This window comes from Aedes albopictus, chromosome 3, assembly GCF_035046485.1.
Source record: "Aedes albopictus strain Foshan chromosome 3, AalbF5, whole genome shotgun sequence".
In the NCBI taxonomy this organism is placed as follows: Eukaryota; Metazoa; Arthropoda; class Insecta; order Diptera; family Culicidae; genus Aedes; species Aedes albopictus.
In genome coordinates this window covers 118,859,940-118,884,355 of record NC_085138.1, presented here as the reverse complement: position 1 = coordinate 118,884,355, position 24,416 = coordinate 118,859,940, and the positions used below count along the sequence as shown (strand labels likewise).

The following is a 24,416-nucleotide window of genomic DNA, read 5'->3' as shown; positions in this document are numbered from 1 at the left end:
GTGATTCGACAAATCGCTCCCATACAAACTTCAAACTGATTTTTAAATTGGTTCCCGGGCACCCAAAATCATGAAAATTTGGATTTCGGCTCAGTTTTGCATGCAGATTCTGAATATAAAATTATCACAACACCGCTAAAGAAGCCAATTGGGTTTTTAAATTTTGAAAAATGTATTGATTTTTTTGATTTTATACAAAAGAGCACCTTCTTCTGAGTCTCTATGATTTTTTTCAGATTTTTAGAACTTTGTTTAGGTACCTTAAATCAATTTCAAAAAGATTTTTTGAAATCACCATTTGACAGATGGGCAACTGCTTGACAGCTCCGCCCAGTACAAACTGCGACGAGGGGTGATTCGACAAATCGCTCCCATACAAACTTCAAATTGGTTTTAAAATAGGTTCCCGGACTCCGTGTGGGAAGGTCGATTGGATCGATGTGTAATTTCACATAAAATAAATATTTCTGGAGCTCGATTTGAATAGGTCGTATGTGCTTTCGTCGATATAAAATTCGATCAGTTTATTTTAGCAATAGTAGCAATATGGATGATATTTCGATGGCTTTTAATGATAAAACCGAAAGCCGGTTTTGTAAGGAATCGTTTGTATGTATTAATTTTGTTAAATTTCAACAGTTTCCGCTATAAGAAGCGAATCCAAATGATCGAATTTTATATCGACGAAAGCACATACGACCTATTCTAATCGAGCTCCAGATTTGCAGTTTTTGCAGTGTGGCTGATTTGCCATTAGGCCTTTTCATGTGACAGATCCGTGCATGCATTTGTTTACAAAGCTTGAACAACAGCTGCTAACACGAACGTGTCATCTTCATAGAAGAACTGTCAAACGCCCGAACAATCAGCTGATTTAAGACGTCAAATGAAAAGGCCCTTTCCGTTGCCAGAATCGTTCCGTAAAATTTAATGCTGCATGGGCAACGAAAAACAAAAATAGTCCGAGGGAGCGCCCACAATGTCATACGTCAAATTAATAGAGTTAATACACGCTAAGATCAGTTTACCTATTTTTCTAAAATATGGGTAAATTTTATTCAAATTTGCGTAAACTTTACGCAAATATGGGTAAATAAAACTCATATTTTGGAAAAGTGCACAACCTCATTTATAGGTAATATTAACCCATATTTGGGTTACAATTACTCATATATGTGTCCACATTACCCATATTTGAGTTTTGTTAACCTATATTTGAGTATCATTTACGCATATTTGCGGTTGTGCACTTTTTGGAAAAAAGGTAAACTGATCTAAGCGTGTAAACTATAGAGGAAATAGAGTTAATAAACTATAGAGGACGAATGTCGCTGCTGTTCCCTTTGTTCTCGCTCGCAAACATGTCGGGTATCTATCTGTCAAACTGCATACTTTTTCGCTTTGACACTTATAGCCCGGCCTATCTCCGCCAGCAAGAGATGTTTCGGCAGCGACGCCAGCGACATTCTTCCTCTATAGTTTATTACCTCTATTATAGAGGACGAATGTCGCTGCTGTTCCCTTTGTTCTCGCTCGCAAACATGTCGGGTATCTATCTGTCAAACTGCATACTTTTTCGCTTTGACACTTATAGCCCGGCCTATCTCCGCCAGCAAGAGATGTTTCGGCAGCGACGCCAGCGACATTCTTCCTCTATAGTTTATTACCTCTATTGTCAAATTCCTCCACAATCAAAACACTAATATTCAGCATTAACATGTCTAAAGGGTCTAACTCGTTTTGTAAACAAACATTGTTTCTGTCGCTGTAGGGTCTATCTCCATCCAATCACGCACGTCGACACCCTTAACAGAAAGAGCGAAGATAGATCTTTCTGATAACGGCCCCCAGATGCGTGGGTGGATCGAGATAGACCCTACAGCGACAGAAACCATGTTTGTTTACAAAACGAGTTAGACCCTTTAGACATGTTAATGCAGAATTTTTAGTTAAAAAGTTACGAAATTCCAATGATCTCGATAAAAAGATGAATTTTCTATGGAAAACAGCGAAACGACCATCGGTGTTCAATAATTCGTCGTACCACATTCGCGGATGGATTCTTCCCAGTAGTGCCTGCCGACGGGTGTGTAGCAATGCGCCCCCGGATTCCGTCGTCCGAGTGCGATTCGCTCCCAGTCCTACCGGTTTGTTGTGGTTTTCGCCTTGCGAACTCCCACGCGAGGCGACCAGACAACGAAAATTCAATCATTGAATTTTGTAAACATTTTCATTTGTAGGATTCATGCACCTGGGCGGATTGAGGACAGCTTTGTTCAACTACCTGTACGCGAAGTCCCGAGGAGGTAATGTACAGTCTTGGAATCGGTTTTCGTGGATGTTCATCTAAGCTGGGAGTATTTTAAAATTGCAGGTAAATTTATACTGCGCATCGAAGATACGGACCAGGAACGATTGGTTGAGGGAGCGACCGAGCGGCTGTACGAAGACTTGAAATGGGCTGGGATAGTTCCGGACGAAAGTCCCTGGAATGAAGGCGAATATGGTCCGTACGTTCAAAGTAAGCGATACGAAATATACAAACGGGAGGTGAAAAAGTTGATGGAAGATGGTAGAGCCTATTACTGTTTCTGTTCGGAGCGTCGTTTAGAATTGATAAGGAAAGAAGCGGTGCGGTTGCGACAAGTTCCCAAGTACGACAATAAGTGCAGACACCTGACGCCGGGGCAGGTTGCCGAAAGACTAGCCAAGAACGATAAGTTTTGTATCCGGTTTAAGCTGGATTCGAAGGCGGATGAGTTTCAGGATATGATCTATGGGAAGATTGTGTACTTTTTAGCGCAAAACGAAGGTGATCCGGTCATCATCAAATCTGACGGCTTTCCTACGTACCACTTTGCAAATGTGGTTGATGATCATTATATGAGGATAACCCACGTCCTTCGTGGCGTCGAGTGGCAAATATCCACTCCGAAGCACATTCAAATGTTCCACGCCTTTGGCTGGAAACCTCCGCAGTACGCACATCTTCCGTTAGTGATGAATCCGAACGGGTCAAAGCTCAGCAAACGACAGGGCGATGTCCAGCTAGATCATTACCGTAGAATAGGAATCTTCCCCCAGGCCCTTCTCAACTTCATAACTCAATCGGGAGGTGGCTTCGACCGGGAACTGGTGGACGTTATTGGTCCGCAGATGCATGACCTCATTAAGCATTTCGACCTGAAGAAAATCAACGCACACTCGAGCCGGCTGAATCCGGACTTGCTGAAGCAGTGCAACCGGGAGGAGATCCAGTACCAGCTGAGACACTCGGAGGAGAAAGCTGCCGCCCTGGTCAAGGAGGTCATACGAATGGTGAAGGCCGAGTTTGCCGGCGACAATGTGAAGGGACTGGACTTGGACGAGAAACACGTCCGAGAGGTCCTGGAGTGGTCCGTGTCGAGGATTGACACGCTGCAGGATCTGGTGAAAGGGAAGCTTTCTTTCCTGTGGGTGCTGCCGAAAAGTTCCAAAGATAAAACCATCGACAGTGGTAAGATATTATTGTTGCATTCGGAATAGGTATTTTGCATTGACCTGACATCCAAGCGAATATAGGGTAGGGCGGGGCAAGATGAGCACCCTAAGGATCACGTTGAGTTTATTGAAAGTTAACACAATTTTTCAAAGTATCTCTCAGTAGTTCTTTTCTATATCTTGTTTTCTATCACCCATAAACATGGGAGGGTTCAAAATTCACAATAAGGATGATTTATTTGACTAAACAAAAAAGATGTTTTATGGTCAGTTCGAACATGCTACGGGGCAAGACGAGCACCCGTACGGGGCAAGAAGAGCACTTAATTAAAATCCCAATATTTCAACAATAAATTGGTCATACACTGATTGATATAGTGAACCTTGTGTATAGCTATGGTATCACGTTCTAAAATTATCATTTTTTCGATTATTGAAAAAAAAATGCGGTTTTATAATACTTTATACAAAATGACCCGAAAAACAATAAACGATTATTAGGTTGCTTATTTTTAGAAATTTACTCAACCAAATAGTTGCAGAGGTTACGGAAACCAATGTTCGGCAGCATTGAGTGGATTACAATAATTTCAAAATATTTTCTATATTACCATCAGGGGTGCTCATCTTGCCCCACTATAGGTAAATAACTAAAATTGAATAAATTTTAATGTTTGTTTTTAGAAAATATTTTCTAATGTAAATTTAAATGCTTTGCAGTATGCTAGTAATGTTGGCTGATAACTAAAATTATGGTAAAAATTTGATTTTGACATAAAAACCTTATTTTATTCTGATGATTTCTTATAAGAAAATGCTAAAAATCCACGCTATCGACTTATTTGACGATATTTTTAATTTCGTTCATTATGAAGTACCTTTTATCAGGTTTACAAACAGGATGAACATTATTCTAACGGATTATGAAGTTGTTTGGGCAAAATTCATCATAAAAGTAGTAAAACGGAGGGGTGCTCATCTTGCCCCGGGTGGCCATCTTGCCCCGTCCTACCCTAGTTCAGAAAGCCAGCTCCAGAGGCATGTTTGGGACATTTGTGCCATTGCCGTAAGCGTACCACAATGGGTTTGAACAGCGCACGGTGTCAAAATCTCGTTTATTATCGAACTTTCATGTACCTCTGATGTTTTTTTCGAAAATGATTAGTATGTGGGTTATATTTTCATAATCGGAAGCTGAGTTCGACAGGTGATAACAGAATTCGACCTAGAGTTGGCCGAATCAAGTACTTTAATAGCAGCCTTGCTATCTGAACAAAGGTATATTACCTTACTTGTCCATTCATTACGTGTTGCTGGAGTACTGATTGCCTGAAAAACGGTGCAGTGCAGTGTCTACCAAGTGAGTAAAACTGATGTAGCCTTAGCTCACGAGAGTAGACACCAGCACCGGCTCGACCTTCAAGAAGGGAGCCATCAGTGTAACATTTGATGCTGTCTGAAATATCTCCAGATAACCAGATGTCCATTCTTCCTGGAAAGGGTATTTCGAGGAAAATCTCCTATATGGAAAATTACCAGCAATAGGAGAAAGCACAGCATTGGAAAAAATGCGAGCAATAGTAAGATCACTTGAAGAAAGCACAGCATTGTCTCAATTTTCCAAAAATGGAAACAACGAGGTTTGTGTTGATCTGGGGTTCACAGGAGTTTCCTCTAGTATACCTAGTACTCATTTTTTTCCTTGTTGGGTATCTATGTCACTACGACCAGTTGTTAGATCTATTGTGACATATGCCCCAGTTTGTTTTAGCTATTATCAAGTTGACGTATTACTACTGTTAACAATAATCAAACCTGGAGTGTGCGTTTGATCCCAACTTGGCGACACAGCTCGGATAAACTGTACAACCATATTGGGGTGTTCTCCAGTCATCAAGGGGTTCTATTAGCCCATTACCGAAGAACCTAATTCTTTTAATACCAATTGCCAGATAACGGCATAACAAATGTTCCGAGTCTTCTGTATCTATGTCGCAAAACAACATACATTATTCTGAAGCTTTCCGATTAGCTTAATTTGATAACAACTCGGACAATGGCCTTTTAGCAGGCCAGCAAAAGTACCTAGATCTCTTTTTGACAGCTCTAAGATGTTGCGAGTGTTTGAAAAGTTTGGCTTTATGAAATGTTTTGACTGTTACAAAAGTGGTGTTTTCCCAGTGGGATATTATTTTATCATGTTCGTGAATTTTAAAATCCATTCTGAGAGAACAGCCAGACACACCACAAAACGGTTCTGGTCCTATGAATTGGTGTGACGAACCAAGTCTTGCTAACATATCAGCTTGTTCGTTTCCATCAATTCCACAGTGCCCTGGAACCAAAAACTGCTTCACCTGATTACGGCAAGCTAATTGCTGGAGTGATAGGATACACTCCCAAACATGTTTAGAAGAGCATGTTGCTGATTTCAAAGCATTTAGAACTGCTTGACTATCAGACATAATGCATATTTTTGAATATCTGTAATTTCTGCGTAAACAAATATTACAGCATTCTAAAATTGCCTGAATTTCAGCTTGAAAAACAGTTGGAATTGATACGTTAATCTCGGGGTCAGTTACTCCTGCACCAACTTGGTCATTCAGTTCAGGTTGATCACTTCGAAAGTGCGTTCAAAATTGTACCTTCTGCTCATCCAATCACTATTACTTGTGATTAACGAGTCGATACCGTCGTGCGGGGTGTCATTGGGCCAAAGTGGGGTGACATTGGGCCACTATTCCGCATGTTTAAAATACGACGAGAATGCATATTGTGTGTTAAATTTACTAGAATACATAATTCTAAGATACTTTGCATCCACCGCCTGATTGTCTGACTTATATTGAATTCGTGGGATCGATGGACCAATGTTACCCTCTAGGCCCAATGTCACCCCGAACGACGGTACTAATGTTTTTAGAATACTTAGATGCCCTCTCAGGTCACCTTCAAAGAGGTTTGCAGTTCTTTTAATCTTCAAAGCACTCTTTGTAGCTTCTAATTGAACAAATTGATACAATGGAAGTAAGTAGATTAGAGTGTCTAGCGCTTTAGTCGGCGTACTTCGCATTGCACCTGTAATTGAAAGACTAGCAAGTCTTCGAAGTTTTTAAAAGCTTCTTATGACCTAGCTTTTCATTTGTTTTAGGCCACCAGATTAGTGACGCATATGTAACTCTGGGTCTCACAAATGCCGTGTAAATCCAATCGATCATTTTCGGCTTTAATTCCCATTTTTTACCGAAAGTTTTTTTGCTGATTCATAGAGCATTTGTGGCTTTTTCAATCACTAGCTCAAGATGCAAATTCCAATTTAGCTTACTGTCAAGATGTATTCCGAGCAGGGATGTTTTCGATCACCTGGCAATCATTTGACTCATTTGTCCATAACTCAGTTCAGAAACCTAATATTAAATTGTGGTGTTCGGCAAAGTTGTAGATTAGTGTTTTTCCTAAAATTATCACCAAGGACGCCATATTCTAACTTTTATATATACGGCGCTATAGCGCTAGTACCACCTACTCATACTAAACGATCGAAAAATCCGATCGTTTAGTATGAGTAGCTGCTACTAACACTTTTACGACGTAAATATTAGAGTTAGAATATGGCGTCCTTGGTGATAATTGTAGGAAAAACACGAACACAACATTCCACTATAGATCTTCTGAACTGAGTTGTGAACAAATGAGTCAAACGATTGCCAAGTGATCGAAAACATCCTTGATTCCGAGATACTTGACTGTTTGAAAGTTCCAAAACAGTTCCTTTCAATTTTAAGTTACGAATTCGTTTATTCCCGACGGTGCACTGCACCGGTGTAGCAATTGACACCGGAAAAACGAACGGTTTCGGTGCAATTTGTTGACAACTTATGGTGGTATTAGTAAGAGCCCGTGAGAGCGTCAATGAAAACAATAAAGGATATCAAAAATGAACATAATCAATGTTTTCATGATTTCCGTGATGAATAAAATTATTTTTATTTATTTTTTATTTTCTGTATACAATTTAACAATTTTAAAAATTTTCAGTAATCCACTTGTACATGATAAACTTGTAATGATAAATGTTACTTGAAAATTGTTATTCAATGTTCTAACACACTTACATTATTTATCTTCTTCAAATTCTTGTAATTTCATAATTTTTCAATTGAAAGCAACTTATTAGAATTTAACAATTTCCGTTGCCCAATAAAAAAGGAGACTAACATACAACTGTAAACAATCTACGTGTACAAATTTAACACAAAAATGTTAAAGGCAGTTCAATAGAAAACGTTTAGCTACAACGTAAAAAGGAAAATAAATAAATCCTTTTTAAAACATAACGTTTTTGAAACGCAACTTATGTTAAAAGCGCTTTAACCATCCTTTAGTGACATTTGTTTGACTTTCAATGTAATTCAAAAATTCAATATTTGTTGTAAGAAAAAAAAATAGAATTTACGGTTTTTGAAACTGTTTGTACCTACAAAATGATATTTCAGTAATATTTCAGTTCAATTTGAATTGATAGATTTTTATTCTATTCTGGGCTTGTTGAGTTGGTTCAACCACACTCAAGGCACTATGCTTCAGAGCAGATCAAAAGACCTTGTTTTCGTTGATCAGCTTGAACTAAAAATATCTTTATTTAATATGTTTATATTACAACTTCAATACAATTCACTTACAATTATCAGTGCCGTAATACTCTTCAAAAATGGTTTCAAACCGCTCTACTTCGAATCTGTTTCGTTTAACTGATTTTTCAATCTACTTAACTGGCTTCAACTGAAGGAGCCCACCAACCTATCTTCCTCCTTTGTTATATATTCCATCCAACTAAATAGCGACTGCATTGATCTAGGGTGACCAGTAATCACTGGCGCGTCAACAGGGCTTATCAAAACTTTATTACGTCAATGTTTTCCATACATCATCGATCACCATGCAACAGAAAATTCTAATGATTGAAATCATTAAAAGTAATCCACATGTGCTTCCAATTGTTTGAGAAGAACATGCATCAAGGATCACAATAAAGGTGATTGCACGCCTCCTTGTGGGCACCCTTTCACTGCTCTAACGCCAATAAATGAGCTGCCAAGGTTTGATGATATCTCTCTTTCTGATAACATTTCCCCAATCCAATTAACAATACATCCGTCAAAACCACGTTTTGACATAACAGTCCTCATTGAACCTAGTTCCCATAGACAGTAAGTGCAAGAAAGTGCATCTTCTTTAGGATTATTGTGTAGTGGAGCAACGTCAAAGAGAACTTCGATCAATATTAGAAGTGTTGAGGTTCCAGACCAGTAGTTTTATCAAACATGTGTTGCTCCAGGAAATCGGTGTAAATGAACAGGATATTTCCATCTTCTCCTGCGAAGTACTGAGTAGTTGGTCGTCAATGAAGCTAAGCTGGTATAAATTGAGGAGAACGTGCCGCTGGAGCCGACCTATTGAAGGTCAAGCTGGCTAACAGTGCCATGAATTATGCTCTCCTACGATTGACAGAGTTTATCGTCACCTTGCAGTTGTTTGATGAATGTGTATTCATTTCATGTATTTCATTTCGAGTAGCGAAAAAAGTAGGCTCAGTGTACTAGTTATGGCTATAGTACCTCAAATTCGTAATAGCTGATTTTCAACATTTAACGATGCAAATCAGCAAGAAAAAATATGTGAACGAAAGATACGTTCATAAAAGATGATAGCACTCATTCAAACTTCCTATTTTGCTCAAATTATGATAGAAAAATATAATTTTCCTTAAAATTTCGGCTTCCTTGCACCCTATTTCGCCATAGTGTACCAGTTATGGCAAATCCCATAAGGAATGCATGTAAATAGTGCGAAGTGGAACCGAAATTAACAAATATGTCCATAACTGGTACAGGGTTCCTATCATTGGCACACGCCGTAATAAATAGTAAAAGTGGGTTTGGCTTAGATTTTATATTTTTCCTGTTAAGTATGAGAACAAATCTATCGTTTAACGTATCGATGACATTCGTCGGTCTTCTTCTTATTTTTGTAGAAGTACTTTTCCTTAGGTAGTGCGATAACTGGTACAGGCACCCTATATGTCAACTGCATCAGTGCACATATTTTTAAGTTTTTAACCATTTGTTCCCATTCGCCTTTCTTACAGATGTCCTAAAGGTGCTGGCAAAGAACCTTGCCTCCGAAGAGGAGACCGCTTTTACCAAAGCCGAACTGAGCATATTCCTGAAAGCATTTGCCGAACGTAACCACCTGGTGTTCGAACAGCTGATGAAGTCACTGCGAAGCTGCCTGAGCGGACTCAAGGAAGGCCCCGGGGTGGCGGAAATGATGGAGATCCTAGGCCGTGATAAGACAATAGAACGCATTCTGCTGGCAGCCAGAAGAAAATAGACTTTTGCTCTGGATTGGCAATCAATCGCCAAACTGGACTTTTATTTCTCTAAATTTAGTTCGGAGAAAACTTCGTTATCTTCTTTTTGGTTAAGACAGATATATGTTGAGAGTAATAGATGTATAGTTAGTTGTAATAATAACTGGTAAAGTTAAGCTACCAATCGCAAGATATCTATTTCATTTCATTTACTTCAAACTTGCATCAAGAATTAGTCCTTCCCATATCACATCCATCTCCTCTGGTATCAAGAAAAAGGTAAAATTATCAATCTACACCTACTTACTACTTATCCAACATTTTACGACTTTGGAAAGCTTCATTCATTATGAGATATTTTCTATTTCGGTTAAAAAAATCACGATCAATCGTGTCACTGACGTTTAGTTGAACTCGCGATCGGACAAAACCATCGGTGCCACCAAGGTCCAGGCGTACAGTCCAAGGCAGAACCAGCTGGAAATGATCTTCACCCACATAGAGGCGGCATTTGCGTTCAGCGTTTCCAGCGATGAGTTTGGTCTGAAAGAAAGTAATAGTGTATAATAAATCTATAGAACGAGAAACTGCAGCTAGAAAAGGAGGGATCACTCATTTTGGAAAATCGCTTTCTTCTAGCAACTTTCTAGAGCCTTGAAAAGTTGCAATTCACAAAACAATCCCTAAGCTCAATCGTGATAAGTCGCTTCCCCATTTGAGGGGTCCCTCACCAACACACCGAAAATACTTACTGGTACCAGTTGGTGAGCGTCATCATCACGTACAGTGTGGCCGTAATGAATACCACGTGGAACAGCGACCACGAATAGGCCACGGCTTCCTCTTCGTTATCGCGGACTTCGTTGGAGCCACCACCTCCGCTGTGGGAGCCACCATCGTCGCTAAGCGTTGCTGCCAAGACTTAGATTCGTTAGCGCATTTTGCAGAGATCAGATCGATAAATGGAAAGGCAGAAGTAGTTTTACCACACACACCCATACAGTTTCGGTTAGGCAGATAGAGAGAAGAAGGTGCAACATAAGGACATCGTGGATTAGGCATAAAATTGAAAGTGAGAATTGTGTTAGTTAAACTATATTAATGTGCTGCTAAAAGTATGTAGAATGGAGGTGATTTTGCATTTACAGCTTACGAAATCGAGATATGTACTATCGGAAACAAGGAGTGCATACTACATAATATGCTATGTGTGATTGTAATTTTTTGCTTTTTTAAGTTATTCTGTAAACTTTTAGTATTTGGATCCTTTTTGTACATAAACTATTAACAAATCAAATACCCATTGTTTGTCAAGCATAATGAAAATGAAACAACATCAAAACGTTAAACAACAAATTCAAACATTCGATTCTCAACTCACCTTGCTTCTCCGGATCAGCCAGGCGGGACACATTGTTGGCCGAACGCAGCGTCGAGTACAGGATACACAACATCCAGATCACCAGTCCGATGATGCTTGTCTTGTCGAAATGTACCTTGTTCTGCTTGTCACCAATGATGCCCAAGAAGCCCGGATTGCACTCGGCATCTGGATTGTTAGCAACGGCCGACCAGGTCAGATAGACCGTATACAAGGTCACCATCGAACTCTGCAGCAGGCCGGATTTCGGGGCATGCTCCTGAATGCTCGGCCAGATAGACATGATGCTAACCGCCAGGCAGAGAATCATGTTGAACGTGATGAAGAACTTGTTCAATGAGCAGTTGTCGGCCTCAGTGAAGTAAACATAGAGCAATGCGATTCCGGTCAACGACAAAGCATACTGCAACCCGGTGACACAGCACAATGCCGCAAACCATCCGCGGGATTCTTCCTCCTCGTAGTTGCTGACCCAGGCTTCAGCCCACGAGTGAGCAAAGTCTACGATGTACACCAATTGGACCAAAATAAACGCAAAACCACCAATCAGTCCGACCCACATCCAAGCCGGACCGAATCCAGTCTCCGGAATGAAGAACGCTCCGATGGCAATTCCAGTCACGATCATAAATTTGATGCCCCAGAACCCGTTCTGCAGAGCAGACCGAGGATCCTTGGACGAACGTACTCCAACCATCATGACCGCCCACAGTGCAAAGAAGCAGCACAAGGCAAAGCAAATCCGATAAACTGCCAGATAGCCAACGGCCGAGGTGCAATCGATGGTACCCCCGGCCGGAAGCAGGTGCCCAGCCGTTGACGTCGAGTTAGTACAAAATGGAACTTTTTGGAGGAAGTCCTGGAGGCCCGGAGCAAGCATGATGGCTCCAACGATGGCGCCCAGCAGCAACATTAGGGCGTACATGAAACGAGTGGCCGTCGAGTTGGATTTCAGCGAGGACGGACATAGCGAACAGCAGAGCGAACATGCCGTTCCGGTGCAGCAGCAGGCAAGCTGAAAAGGAAAGATAAGAAAGGGATTAGACACATTGATGTTACAGATATAAAAATACCTAAAGCAATCGAACTCGGCGGGAAAATACCGAGCAAACTCGGTCCTCAATTCGAGTTAGAAATTTCCACATTTTGGGCAATTAAAAAAAAAAATTAGAAAAGTGATTTCCATCTACGGGTGAGAAAAACCCATATCAAGATCAGTGTGAAATCCAAATCGCATTTCTCTGATATGGTGAATAGTATGTACACTGGAAGCTTGGAGAATTCAGTTCACACGTGGAACAAGTGATGAAATTCTGGTCGAGGCCGATAACACATGTCGAACTATCGTTGGTTCGCCTGCCGGCAATTTCACAATCGACGCCGAGATTCCAGTAATTCCGGCGGCAAAAACCGTCCGCTGCTTCGACAAAGCGAACTGGAGCCCATGCACTCAAAAAGTCGATCTGGAACAGAGTGTCTACTCATAACTCGAAATAAAATTCCCTGAGTTTTTCAGACGAAATTTTGAAAGTTTATAGGTAATTCAAAAAATAACCCAAATTTTCTAAACAAATATGTACAAGAATATGCCCAAAAAATAAGTAAACATCTCTTTCAGTGTTCTTTCCTGGAATTCCGCAAAAGTTTTTCACGAGATATCTGTAGGAGTACCTCCCGATATTTTCCGATATGCTTCCAAAGTTTCTCGCTGAAATTCTCCTGAAGATCTATCCAAAATTATGCAAGGTTCCTTCACGAATGTGGTTTACCGGGATAGCTTTCCAACAGTTTATTAGATTTCCTAACGAATCTTTGCCCGTAGCTTCTCCCAGGATTCCACGAGGTTTTGAGAATTCCTCGTTCGATGTCCGTAATATTTCCTCTTGGAATTACTCTTAGAACTTTTTTTCAGAGATGTCTCATTTTCTTCAGGTTTTGAAATTCAGGAGGTAAGAGATAATACTTTGCAGAGTATCTCGCAAGATTTAACTTGGATCCCTTCGAATATTTCTCCGGGAATTTCACAAGTTATTTATCCCAGTTCTATTTCTTTCAAATGCAACATCTTTTAAAGGAACAGCCTGGCTCTAAAAGAATTCACGGGAAGAATTCAATGAGGAATATCAACAATAGCTCCCGTAGAAATCCAAGAAGGACTCCGGAAAATAATCATCTTAGGAGAAAATCCAGGGTAAATTAAAAAAAAAACTCTGAGAGACATCAGCAATATCAGAAGGAATCTGAGAGAAGTACCAGGAAAAACTCCGAGAGAAATCTCAGATAAATGATGCCAGCTGAAACTCATGTAGAAAACCAGGAAGGAACTCTAGAAGAAAAGATGTTACAATTACAGGAAAAACTACGGATGAAATCTAGAGAGGTACTGCTGCAGAAAATTAGTCAAAAATCCTTAAGAAATCCATGGAGAACTCTTGTAGAAATCCCAGGAATAACTCCTGTAGCAACTCTGAGAGAAAATTTGAGAAGTGATCTCCTGGGGAGCATCCAAGAGGAGCATCGGAAATATTATAGAGAATTTGGGATACATTATTGAGAAACTCCGGGAGCATCCCACGAGCAGCTTTGTGAGCAATACCGTGAAGAGATTCTGGGAAGAAATTGAGTGAATTTTTGGTGGCAAAGTGTACAGGCCGCGTTTTCATTCGGTCGTCGTCGTCGTCTATTTGACTGCTCATCTTCGTACGGGGTGATTTAGTGAGTTTTTGGAGGCAAAGTGTACAGGCCGCGTTTTCATTCGGTCGTCGTCGTCGTCTATTTGACTGCTCATCCTCGTACGGGGCGATTTAGTGAATTTTTGGTGGCAAAGTGTACAGGCCGCGTTTTCATTCGGTCGTCGTCGTCGTCTATTTGACTGCTCATCTTCGTACGGGGTGATTTAGTGAGTTTTTGGTGGCAAAGTGTACAGGCCGCGTTTTCATTCGGATCGTCCGCGTGCACGTCGTTGTCGTCGTCGTCGTCGTCGTCGTCTATTTGACTGCTCATCTTCGTACGGGGCGATTTATGATACGATAAATGCAACAAACAACATTTTTTGCGATTTTAGACAACAGACATTGAAATGTTCGTCACGTCAAGTGTCGGCCCAAGTTCCAAAGCCACGTTGGTTCAAATCACTTTATTTTCTCTTTCGTTAATTTTCGCACTTCGAAAACTATCTGAATGGTTCGTCATCTTCGATGTCGGCATGTGTTTTGTTTTAGTCCAAATGAAAATAAGTGGTTTGATATTAATAGGGTTGCATGAATCACTCCACTTACCAAAGTGAACTCATATCATGCGCCCTTTCCCCTCCCCACTAACAAAAAGTCCTTCCCATGACAGACGTGGAGACGCAGAGGTGATCTCGGTCTTTAGTAAGCAACGCACGTCATAATAACATTCCTTTCCTTCCTCGATGACCGTAAGGACGTGGCCGGCGCTGTTATTGACCTAATAAAGTTTGGAATTCTCGAAGATGCACATTGAGGACGGTAAGCTACTCCCAAGCTCCGTCTGTTGGTTCCTTGTGCAACTTCGATTGTTCTGGTCAATCACGGAGTAGCAACTACGAATAGTACGGTCATCTATGCTCATGCTCAATACCGTGAAGAGATTCTGGAAAGAAATTATGTAGTATCCCTGTGAAAAATCTCCAAGAGAAATCGGATGGAATTCAGAAGTCCTAAAAAAACGCAGTGAGAAATCCTAGGAGCATTCCAGGAGGCATTTCTAAAGTAGTTCCAGAAAGAAATTCTGACGGAATTTCTGCAAAAGTCCTTGTTGCGGAGTTTCTATATGAATTTTACGGAACCACAAGCTATCAGTAAAAACCTGCAGCATTACGGGAAAAGTATTTGTTTTGTCAGGTTGTTGTTACTACAAACATGTAGTAAAAGCTCATGTTTGAAAGAAAAAAACACTACATACTCGATTTTTTTTATTCATACCAACAATTCAATGAACTCTTCTTTTGAGTAGTAGATCTGCAAGTAGCAAAGTTCACTACTTTTATTATTTATATGACCCAATGTTTTATTTTTTGTCAGAGTAAATACTTGAGATATTCCCTGAGTATTCCAGGTTCCCTGAGGATTTCCAGTTTTCCAGATTTTTCAAGGTTAGTAGACAGTAGACACCCTGTCGAAGTCGACCACATGGCTGATTGGATCAACTCATTGGGTTGGTGTAGTATGAAGTACTTAGTGTTTATGCATATACTTAAGTCGGATACTAAGCTACTCCCAATCAGTAGGCCTTGACTTAGATAGACTGACATCTGACACTTACACTGATCATTCCCAAATAAACGTTAATACTGAAAGCACGTATTATACTAAAGTTGGTCAGAGAAAATCGATAATGCAATCAGCAAAATCATCACGATTATCAAGGCATCTGAATATATTGCTGTATCTACGCGTATGATCCTTCCAAAAAAAAGAAGGAAATCTCCGACGCGCTTTTTCAGCTCCAGATGCTGATTCGATAGACAGGGTGTCTACACATAACACAAAATAAAATTCCCTGAGTTTTCCAGGGAGGAATATTAAATATTTTTAATACAAATATTATCCCTTTGAGGATAAACTTACGGAAACGAATACTCTAAAAAATCAGGGAAAAAAACATGCAGGAGTTCAATCAGTACCCAAGTAACAAAATTAATTTTATAATGCTTTTGAAGAATTCTTCAACACCTATTCTTTAAAACCACACATAAACCAAATTACTCTGCATAACTGCGTCAATACAATCATAAGCCCGTTATAAGACGAAAGAGACCCATCCTATGATAGTCTTGGAGAACTGAATTTAAGATTCTCTTAAAACTTGTTGTTCTTCTAGGCGAATTGGTATCTCCTTGTAGAGCTCTTCGAGTGCACCATAAAACGATAATAAAATTGTCTGCTTCTGACAGCTTCTGTTGCTGCTGTAGATTTTATGTTGGAGGAAAAGTTAAATAACTCGGGAAAAAAACTTCGTGAAAATCAATGATACAACATTATAATCGGGATTAATTTCTAACATGAAATGGGAATAATTCCGCAGTGTAACAAGGTTGGCAACTGCCAAGCAAAATTTATCGTATATATGTAGCAAGATACTTCCGAAAATTGCAACGCGCTTCGATAACCATGCAATAGGAGAATCTTTAAAATTATTATTTCAAGTCACGAGAGCATTATTCATGAGTTTTCTCAACATGGCTTCCGATGAAATCCACGGAGAAGTCATTATTATTTTTTACTGGTTTTAATCAACATCACCATAAGATCATCTTAAATTCCTTTCAACTCAAGCAAGAATTACAAGCGTAACTCAAGTTTACTCAGATTTATAACGTTCTCCATAAAAAACACCAAACAACCGTCATAAATTTATTTCATCTTAACCAAGAGTATGAAGTGTTACTCAAGAGTACTCCGATTTATGACGTTCTTGATGCGGATTCATGCAAACTCCATCGAGAACGTCATGAATCGTGTAGTAAATTGTAAACAAACAAAATAATTCCATCGCACCGTGGTGGATTATGTGAGCCGACAATTAAAACTTGGCTCCCCTGGTACCGCTGGCCACCGGGAGCACTTGTCCGTCCCGGTGCAGTACAGTGCCAAGTTCCTCCGGTCAGCGTTTCCAACATGTAGGTAATTGTTCATCAGTGTCCGATGAATCCGATGAATTTATCGATTGCACGGGAATTGACGTCCAATGATCAGACCTACCTCCTTTTGGATGCTGAAACCGAAGGAATTTGGCGATGCGCCGCTTCAGGGTCGGGTTTCGGGACAGATGCAATAGTGGATCGACGAAAATCGGAATCTGGTGCTGAAGTTTTTTTTTTCATTTACCAAACTGTTCACACTCGAGAACAGATACTCTTGCTCAAGGGTAATTAAAAATTGAAGATAACTACGAGAGCCTCTTGAAACTGACATTAAGGCCAATTGTTCTTATTGTGTTAGTGGTTTTACGCACTGATTCGCAAGTATTCTTGGAGATAGTTTTAAAACCACATTTTGATGAAGTATAGTTGCGCTCAGAAGGAACCATGGTAAGATTAATGAGACTATGTAATGCTGTGATAAAGCTATCATAAAAACAAATAAAACCAAATAGAATCAAGATTGTTACTTGGGTAATTTCATTTCCAGTTTCTCGCAGTTTTTTCTTGATATTATCAAAGATTTTTGTTTCCTGGCTTTATCCAGTTTTCCCAAGAATATCCAGAGGTTTTACGTATTTCAACTTCAATTTATTCGAGATTTTTCGCGGTATTTCTGCTAGAGTATGTACTCCCCAAACTTTTAGGGATTTTTGCTGAAATTCATCCAGGGATTTCTCCCAGAGACAGTTTTCAGATACTTCTCATGGATTTCTTTGTGGAACTTCACACGTAGTTTCTCCCGGGATTACTTCTTGAGATTTTCAAAGTGCCTCTCTAAATTTTCTCAATGTTTGTTCCTGGGATTAGTCCCAGGTCATTTTATCCGAGATGTCCTAGTTTCTCTCAGGATTTATTTCGTAGTTCCTCTCAAGATTTCTCCGATAATTCTTTGTCGAGATTTTCACAAAATTGAACTTAGATTCCTCCAGATATTTCTCCAGGAATTTCTTACAATAAATCTCGTTAGTTATCCCAGGAGATATTCCGAGAAAAACTCTTTAAAAAATCCTGCAAGAACTCCGGCAGCATTTTTTAAAGAAATCCAAAAGAGAATTTCTGGTAGAGATTCCGGCAATAATCCCAAGAAAATCTGTATGAAAATAATCTCAGGTTGATCACTGCAAGAAATTAGATAATCATCTATAAGGAAAGGCCTTGGGGAATATCCGAAAAAATACGGCTCGAACTCCATGAAAAATACCAGCAGTAGCTCGTGCAGAAATCCCAGAAGACTCTTACATCGTAGGGAAAAGCCCAGTATAAATTCTGAAAAACTCTGATAGACATCCCACGATCCACACCGGAAGGAATTTTTCTCTCAGAAGCTCCAAGAGAAATCTCAAAAGAAATCCCACGAGAACCTTTAGGGAACATACCAGCTGAAACTTCTATAGAAATCCAAGGAGAAACTCTAGAAGTAAGCTAAATTTCTTGAAGAAATCACAAGAGACTTTGGAAGACATCCCGAAAGGAATTCCTGCAGAAAATTAGAAATCACAGGAATATCAAGAGGAATCCCGATATAAACACTAACAGAAATTCCGCGACAACATCTGCGGTATATTCTGAAAGAAACTCTTATGGAGTTCTCGAGATAAATCCTGGTAGAAACCCACGGGAACCCTGGTAGCAATACTGGGAAAATCTCTGCGGAAATTCTGTATGATCTGTATGATATGAAATTCTGTAGGTAAAAATTCAAAAAGAAATCAATCGGAATTCCGGAATCCTAGAAGATTATCAAGGAAGAATCCCGGAAAGAAATGTTCGAATCACAGAGAAACAGACGTCACACTCTCATTGCTTCCCATCGATCACCTTTTTAAGGACAGACTTGTTAGAATCCCAAGATGGCTGCCACAAGGGCCGACTTTGGTACCTACTCAAGATTTCGAGGGCACAAATCTCTTCGTAAACAAAACCAGCGCATTTGATCTTCTTATTTCAAGCTTATTACAAGTGAGCAAGAACAGAATAATAATATGCACTGTTGTTTGGAGCTTACTCCCTTGAGATTTGTGCGTTTTAAGTTCTCATGCACTCTTGAAGCGGGGTTTCAAGACGTTTGTCCTTAAAGGCTGATTCAAGTATTCAGTAGTAGGTCGATCTACCATTCGCGGCGCTATTATTGTTTTTGTTCCTATTTGACGTTTGCTCAATACCGCCATCTAGTGGCGGCCCGGCCAAACACAGTACGTTTAACATTGGGCAATTGCGTTTTTGTGACGATGTTTTTAAATGAAATTTTTTCTAAGTGTTACGTCTGTTTCTCTGTGTTCAAGTCTTGGAAAAATGCTTGTAGAAATTCGGAAAAAAATCCGGAAGGAATTAAAAAAGGAATGCATACCAAGACAAATGGCGTGAAAAATACGGAAGGAATCGTGTAAAAAATCCTGGGAGGAATTTCAAGAGGCACTTCGAAAGAAATTCCAGAAAGAAACTTCGACAGAATTTCTGGAAAAAATGTTGTAGCCGATTTTCTAGATAGATACACTAATACTACATAATCGAAAATGTATTCATTCAGACTCTTTGGACTCTATTTTTAAGTAGTTCTACAAGTAATACAATTCACTTCTTTTTAATATCCATACGACCCTATGTTTTATTGGTTTTTCAACGGTGCAAAATTTCCCTGAGTATTCACGATATTCCCTGAGTATTCCATGTTTTTCCCTGTCAAATAAAATTCCCTGGACCCTGAGGATTCCCGGTTTTCCAGGTTAGTCGCAGGCAGTTTTTTCGAAGACGGGACCCGCTGATTCTTGCGGTTGTACACCACCTGAAGTAATGTAGATAACCTGTGACGATTTTTCTTTGAAAAAGTGCGTTTTCCCATAGCAAATCGTATAAAAACTTAATGTGGTTTCTGCGCTAGAGCTGAAATTTTGCCATATAGGGCCAAAATGGAACTCAAAAAATGTATTGGAGTGAAATGTCTTTTTCTTTCTTATGCTAGTAATCGTCTGTTTGTCACTAATGAAAATCTGAATCGAACCAGAATGATGTTTTAGCATTGATTTGTATCTGGTCCTTGATTTGGTCAAATATTCGATCACATGCATAGAATTTAAAAAAAAAATCTATAGGGGGATTACTTAACAGCGTAAACTGATTAAACGTTGCTATCACCAAGGCAATCTTTGATTATTTCATTCGCAAAATCATGAAGCATTTCAAATAAGCAGAAAATCATGGCTTACGCAGCAATTTAATCTGTTTAGTGAGTACCCCTTTTATGTTCTAATTTTTAAGATCGTTAGGTCTATGCTTATGCATATCGAACATAAATTCTGTTATTTCTAAATTCACCTAAAATAAATGTGAACAGATGTAAAACAATATGTATTGGTACTTTCTTGAAGTTACAGTGTACAAGTTTTACCATAAAAATACAATAGATTCGATATTTCACTGACTTGGGTAAAAGTTATGTAACTGACAGGTTTACGTTGAATAATAAATTACAAATTTATGATATTTTAACAATTTCTGTAAATTCAAAAGCGATTACATAGCTACATTGATCTCGTTTGCAATAGCTTGTTGTAGATTTAAATTTATTTAATATAATTTAATATTATTCCACCCCTATCCATATTTCTCCTAACTACATTATTGAGACCACCTCTGAGAGACAGTAAACATCGAGGTGATTATTGACTTTGTCGCAATGATTCTCTTAGCGCCCTTCCCCACTTAGCTACTGCTAGCTACATACTCGTTCATTCAAATGACTCACAGCATTTTAATCCTATTATAATGCAGATACCATGTCTATGCGAGGAGATCCACCTATATTTGTGTAATAATGGGCAAAGGTAGAGCTAGATGTCCTTCAAAATCTATCTTGTCCATTATGCACAACACATTCCATTTCCAGGTAGGTATGCCAGACAAGAGAAAATCAATAATCCCCAAACCAACAACGCAATTTACTTACATTTGCTGCCGACACCAATCCTAAAACTGCACCCATTTTGTTGCGTTCTGCACTCTATACCAGACGATAAATCTATTCTCCTTACGCAGAATTGTAAATTATTTCCAAACAATTTCGATTTTTCACTTTCACAACAAAGAACACCAGCAGAAATTGAAAATACGCGACTGCAGTGTTTTGCTTCAGAACACGAATGAAGAATGAAAAGACAAAGTTTGACATTTCAAGCAACATAAAAGCATAAACGGGGGAGTGGCAACTTGCTCGCAATCCGAACCGGTAATTTAAAAAAGCTTGTCCCTGCAGCATAATAAGTCAACTTTTTCGTCAGAGCACCTCATTTTGATCAAACCTTGCCCGATCTGTCACTGTCAAAGGCGCAAAGAAAAAAAAACCTGTCAAAATTCGTTCCGACGGTGTTCTGTTCGGTCGCGTTCGATTATTCTTTCTCTCGATCCTGGTGCAAAAATTCTTTCGGAGGAGCCAAAAGCTTCTTGGTTTTTCGCTGATTTCCCGTCGCAAGCTAGCCTCTTCCGGACTCGGACTGTTTCTCCCGATAGGCACTGTTTGGGGAGCTGCTTTTCAAATTCAAAACCACAATGACCAGGTAAGTTCGAACGGTGGTTGGAGGACTTTTTCTCAGTCAAGTGGGAACGGTGGCTTCGTTCGTCTTGTTACTAACCTCAAATTGGGGTTTCGTTCGTATAGTTAGGGGTAGAACTCCCTCCGAAACAACATCGGATAATGTGTCGTTTTATTTTAGGGCAAACATCGAACTTGGCGATGTCACGCATCACAATCTGAAACAGCTGAAGAAGATCAACACAGTTGTGCTCCCGGTTCTGTACAACGACAAGTTCTACCTGGATGTGCTGGAATCGGGAGAGCTAGCCAAGTTGGCCTACTACAATGATGTGGTCGTTGGTGCCGTCTGCTCCCGCATCGACACTTCGGACAATCTCCGGAGGCTATACATTATGACCTTAGGATGCTTATACCCGTATCGGCGCCTGGGGATCGGCTCCGTCATGGTCAAACACATCCTAAACTATGTGGAAAATGACGGAAACTTCGACAGCATATTCCTCCATGTGAAGGTCGACAACGAAGGCGCAATCGAGTTCTACAAAAAGTTTGGATTCGAAATTGTCGAGACCAAGCAGCATTACTACAAACGCATCGAACCGGCCGATGCCCATGTGCTACAGAAGACGCTAACCAGACGCGGAAATCAAAACCAACAACAACAACAGCAGCAGCAACAGCAACAACAACAACATCATCATCAGAACGGAGTCGGAGGCAACAACATCAACCAGAGCAGTCAAAGCATTCAAAACTCCACCTCCCAGCAACAGCAGGCACCGGAGAAGAACCGATAAAGAGGAGTGAACCAGATCATTAACGACGGTAGGAGAGTTTATTCGATTTGTTATTTATTGAGCACCGACAGCATCATCAGAGAGCATCAGAGCCATGCTTCGGAGGTACATTTTTGAAAAATTCACACGTCGCACCAATTTTGAGTTTCCTTTGGGAAAAGTTAGCGAAGGATCTTCTTTTCTTTTTTAATGAAACGTACACACTTTTATTTGCTGCCAAATTTTTATCCAGTATCTGGTGGTTTACCTTTTTATGTTTGTCTGCAGCGTGCCGCGGATGTTGATCCGCAGGTTTTAGCGCTGCAGAATGTACCTACATTCATTTGGAAAGTGTTTAAACTGTGCGGAGCGAACGATTATTTTAAGAAAAAAAATGATATCTCAATGGGTTTAATAGAGGTCGAATAAAGTGGTAGGCGAACAATGCAAAATCATGTCTGGAAGTCAGTGGTAGGAAGATATCACATGCCAGGAAGGAAATAACTAAACAGATTGGTTCACATAAGATCTTAGTTCGTTTAGCATAGTTTGTCGAAAACATGCTCACAATTTGCCCTTAAAGTGCTCCATGGATTGGACCTTATATGGTCAGTCTACAGCATGGTTTCCCAAACTGTGGGTCGCGACCCCCCAGGGGGGTCGCCGGCCTTCATCCAGGGGGTCGCGAGGGACAGTCGAATATTTTACTGTAACAGGCAACAAATTAGATAATTTCTTATGGTGGGTCGCGAAAAGTACGTCTGCTGGCCAAAGGGGGTCGCCGCACCTGAAAGTTTGGGAACCTATGGTCTACAGGAAATACTAAAATGTGTTGTATTTACAGAAGTATTACTCTTCTGAACTTGGCCTACAAGATATTGTCGTGGAACCTTTTCAATAAACATTGATCAGTGAAGAATCAGATGACCTGCGAATGATCCTTGACAAATTTCGGGAGTATCACTTGTAGACTCAAGATGTTTTCATTAAGAATCGGTAGGATTCAATGTAATGAAATAAACTTTACTAGTTAATGTCAGGGCATGGTTTCACAGCGAAACTAATAAGGCTGATACGCACAATCATGTATAGATTTGAACCAAGTGTTCGGATCGCAGGCGACGTTTCAACCTTGTTTTTAACCTTGGATTGGTGCTCTTTCAAATTTGCCATGCCACAGAAAATTTAGAAAGTAAGGAATAAAAAGAATTTTGCATATATTGCATATAATTATGGGGAATGTTGTTCATGAGCATGTCATAGAACGAAGCTTTCGATCATCTGAACTGCCCCCACTCGCATAACAGTCCCATTTGACTTTTCATCACTTTTGAGTTAACGTTATGAATAGTCATCATTTTTGATGTACTTCCAAGAACAACAATAAAAATTACGAATTTTTATGTCAATGTATGAAAAAAATACCAAGTTAGGAGCGTCCCATATCAAAAGTACCCGCATAACAGTCCCATCATGGATTTTTGTGTTACGTAACACAAAACTAAACAACTTTGTAGTGATTGTAATATTTTTTACAGTTATATATTCATGTGCAAAGCAATCGGTGAAAGTTTCGAGATGATCGAAATATTTTTCAAATTTTGGCGATTTTTCAAAGTTTTATATGGAAACAAGTTTTCAAACTTCAAATGCCGTTTTCTCAATTCCTACTTTTTGCAAATGGGACTGTTATGCGAGTGGGGGCAGTGAAGTGGGAGAAAGCGAAGATGGACTTGTCGATAAATTGTATCCATATGTGGTGTATGTATATGATTACGGGTAGAGACAGAGGTACGTCTAGTGGTGCTAATGCTGAGGTATTGGTAGGGATGTATTTGAGGTTGTTGTTTTTGTCCTACAGATACAAGTATGATGGGGGTGGAAGCTCAGGTAAAATGTTATCTCCTGGGCGCCCATTAAAAACACCACCCCCGGCGAAGACTGGCGCTCGAGCCTAGCTATTTAGCACTGTAGTTGGAGGAAATGCCAATGCAGAACTCGTAGCTTCCGGGAAGGTAAGCCCAGCTCCCTGGGTTAGTGGGTTGGTGTCAGGCCCTGCGAGCCAGCCGTAAAAAAGACTAGCACCGGAAAATCAACAAGAGAAGAATGCGAACCGATACCAATGGCGACGACCACAGCGACGAAAAGGGACTTGCGATTGGAAGCTCGGTACGTGGAACTGCAGATCTCTCAACTTCATCGGGAGC

At 39.9% G+C, this 24,416-nt stretch overlaps 3 protein-coding genes across 4 annotated transcripts; 2 read left to right on the top strand and 1 right to left on the bottom strand.

Annotated features, from left to right (window-relative positions):
• The first annotated feature begins 1,826 nt into the window (after positions 1-1,826).
• LOC115268809 (probable glutamate--tRNA ligase, mitochondrial) lies at positions 1,827-10,075 on the top strand. Its single transcript, XM_029876983.2, has 4 exons — positions 1,827-2,147; positions 2,241-2,306; positions 2,375-3,496; positions 9,632-10,075. Exons 1-4 carry the CDS (start codon positions 1,988-1,990, stop codon positions 9,874-9,876), a joined length of 1,593 nt encoding a protein of 530 aa, XP_029732843.2. The 5' UTR covers positions 1,827-1,987; the 3' UTR covers positions 9,877-10,075.
• Positions 9,879-21,062, bottom strand: LOC109433363 (serine incorporator 1). Of its 2 annotated transcripts, none has more exons than XM_062855944.1 (4): positions 20,849-21,062; positions 11,238-12,252; positions 10,609-10,777; positions 9,879-10,399 (listed from the first exon to the last, which is right to left on the bottom strand). In XM_062855944.1, the coding sequence occupies exons 1-4, from the start codon at positions 20,882-20,884 to the stop codon at positions 10,261-10,263; spliced, it is 1,359 nt and encodes a 452-aa protein (XP_062711928.1). In that variant the 5' UTR covers positions 20,885-21,062; the 3' UTR covers positions 9,879-10,260. The 2 variants fall into 2 exon arrangements, with proteins under 2 accessions (XP_062711928.1, XP_062711929.1); XM_062855945.1 differs by having other exon boundaries at positions 10,609-10,768.
• A 176-nt stretch (positions 21,063-21,238) lies between these two features.
• On the top strand, positions 21,239-22,661 carry LOC109433368 (probable N-acetyltransferase san). The gene is made up of 2 exons (XM_019709793.3): positions 21,239-21,455; positions 21,612-22,661. The coding sequence occupies exons 1-2, from the start codon at positions 21,448-21,450 to the stop codon at positions 22,228-22,230; spliced, it is 627 nt and encodes a 208-aa protein (XP_019565338.2). The 5' UTR covers positions 21,239-21,447; the 3' UTR covers positions 22,231-22,661.
• Positions 22,662-24,416: the final 1,755 nt, after the last annotated feature.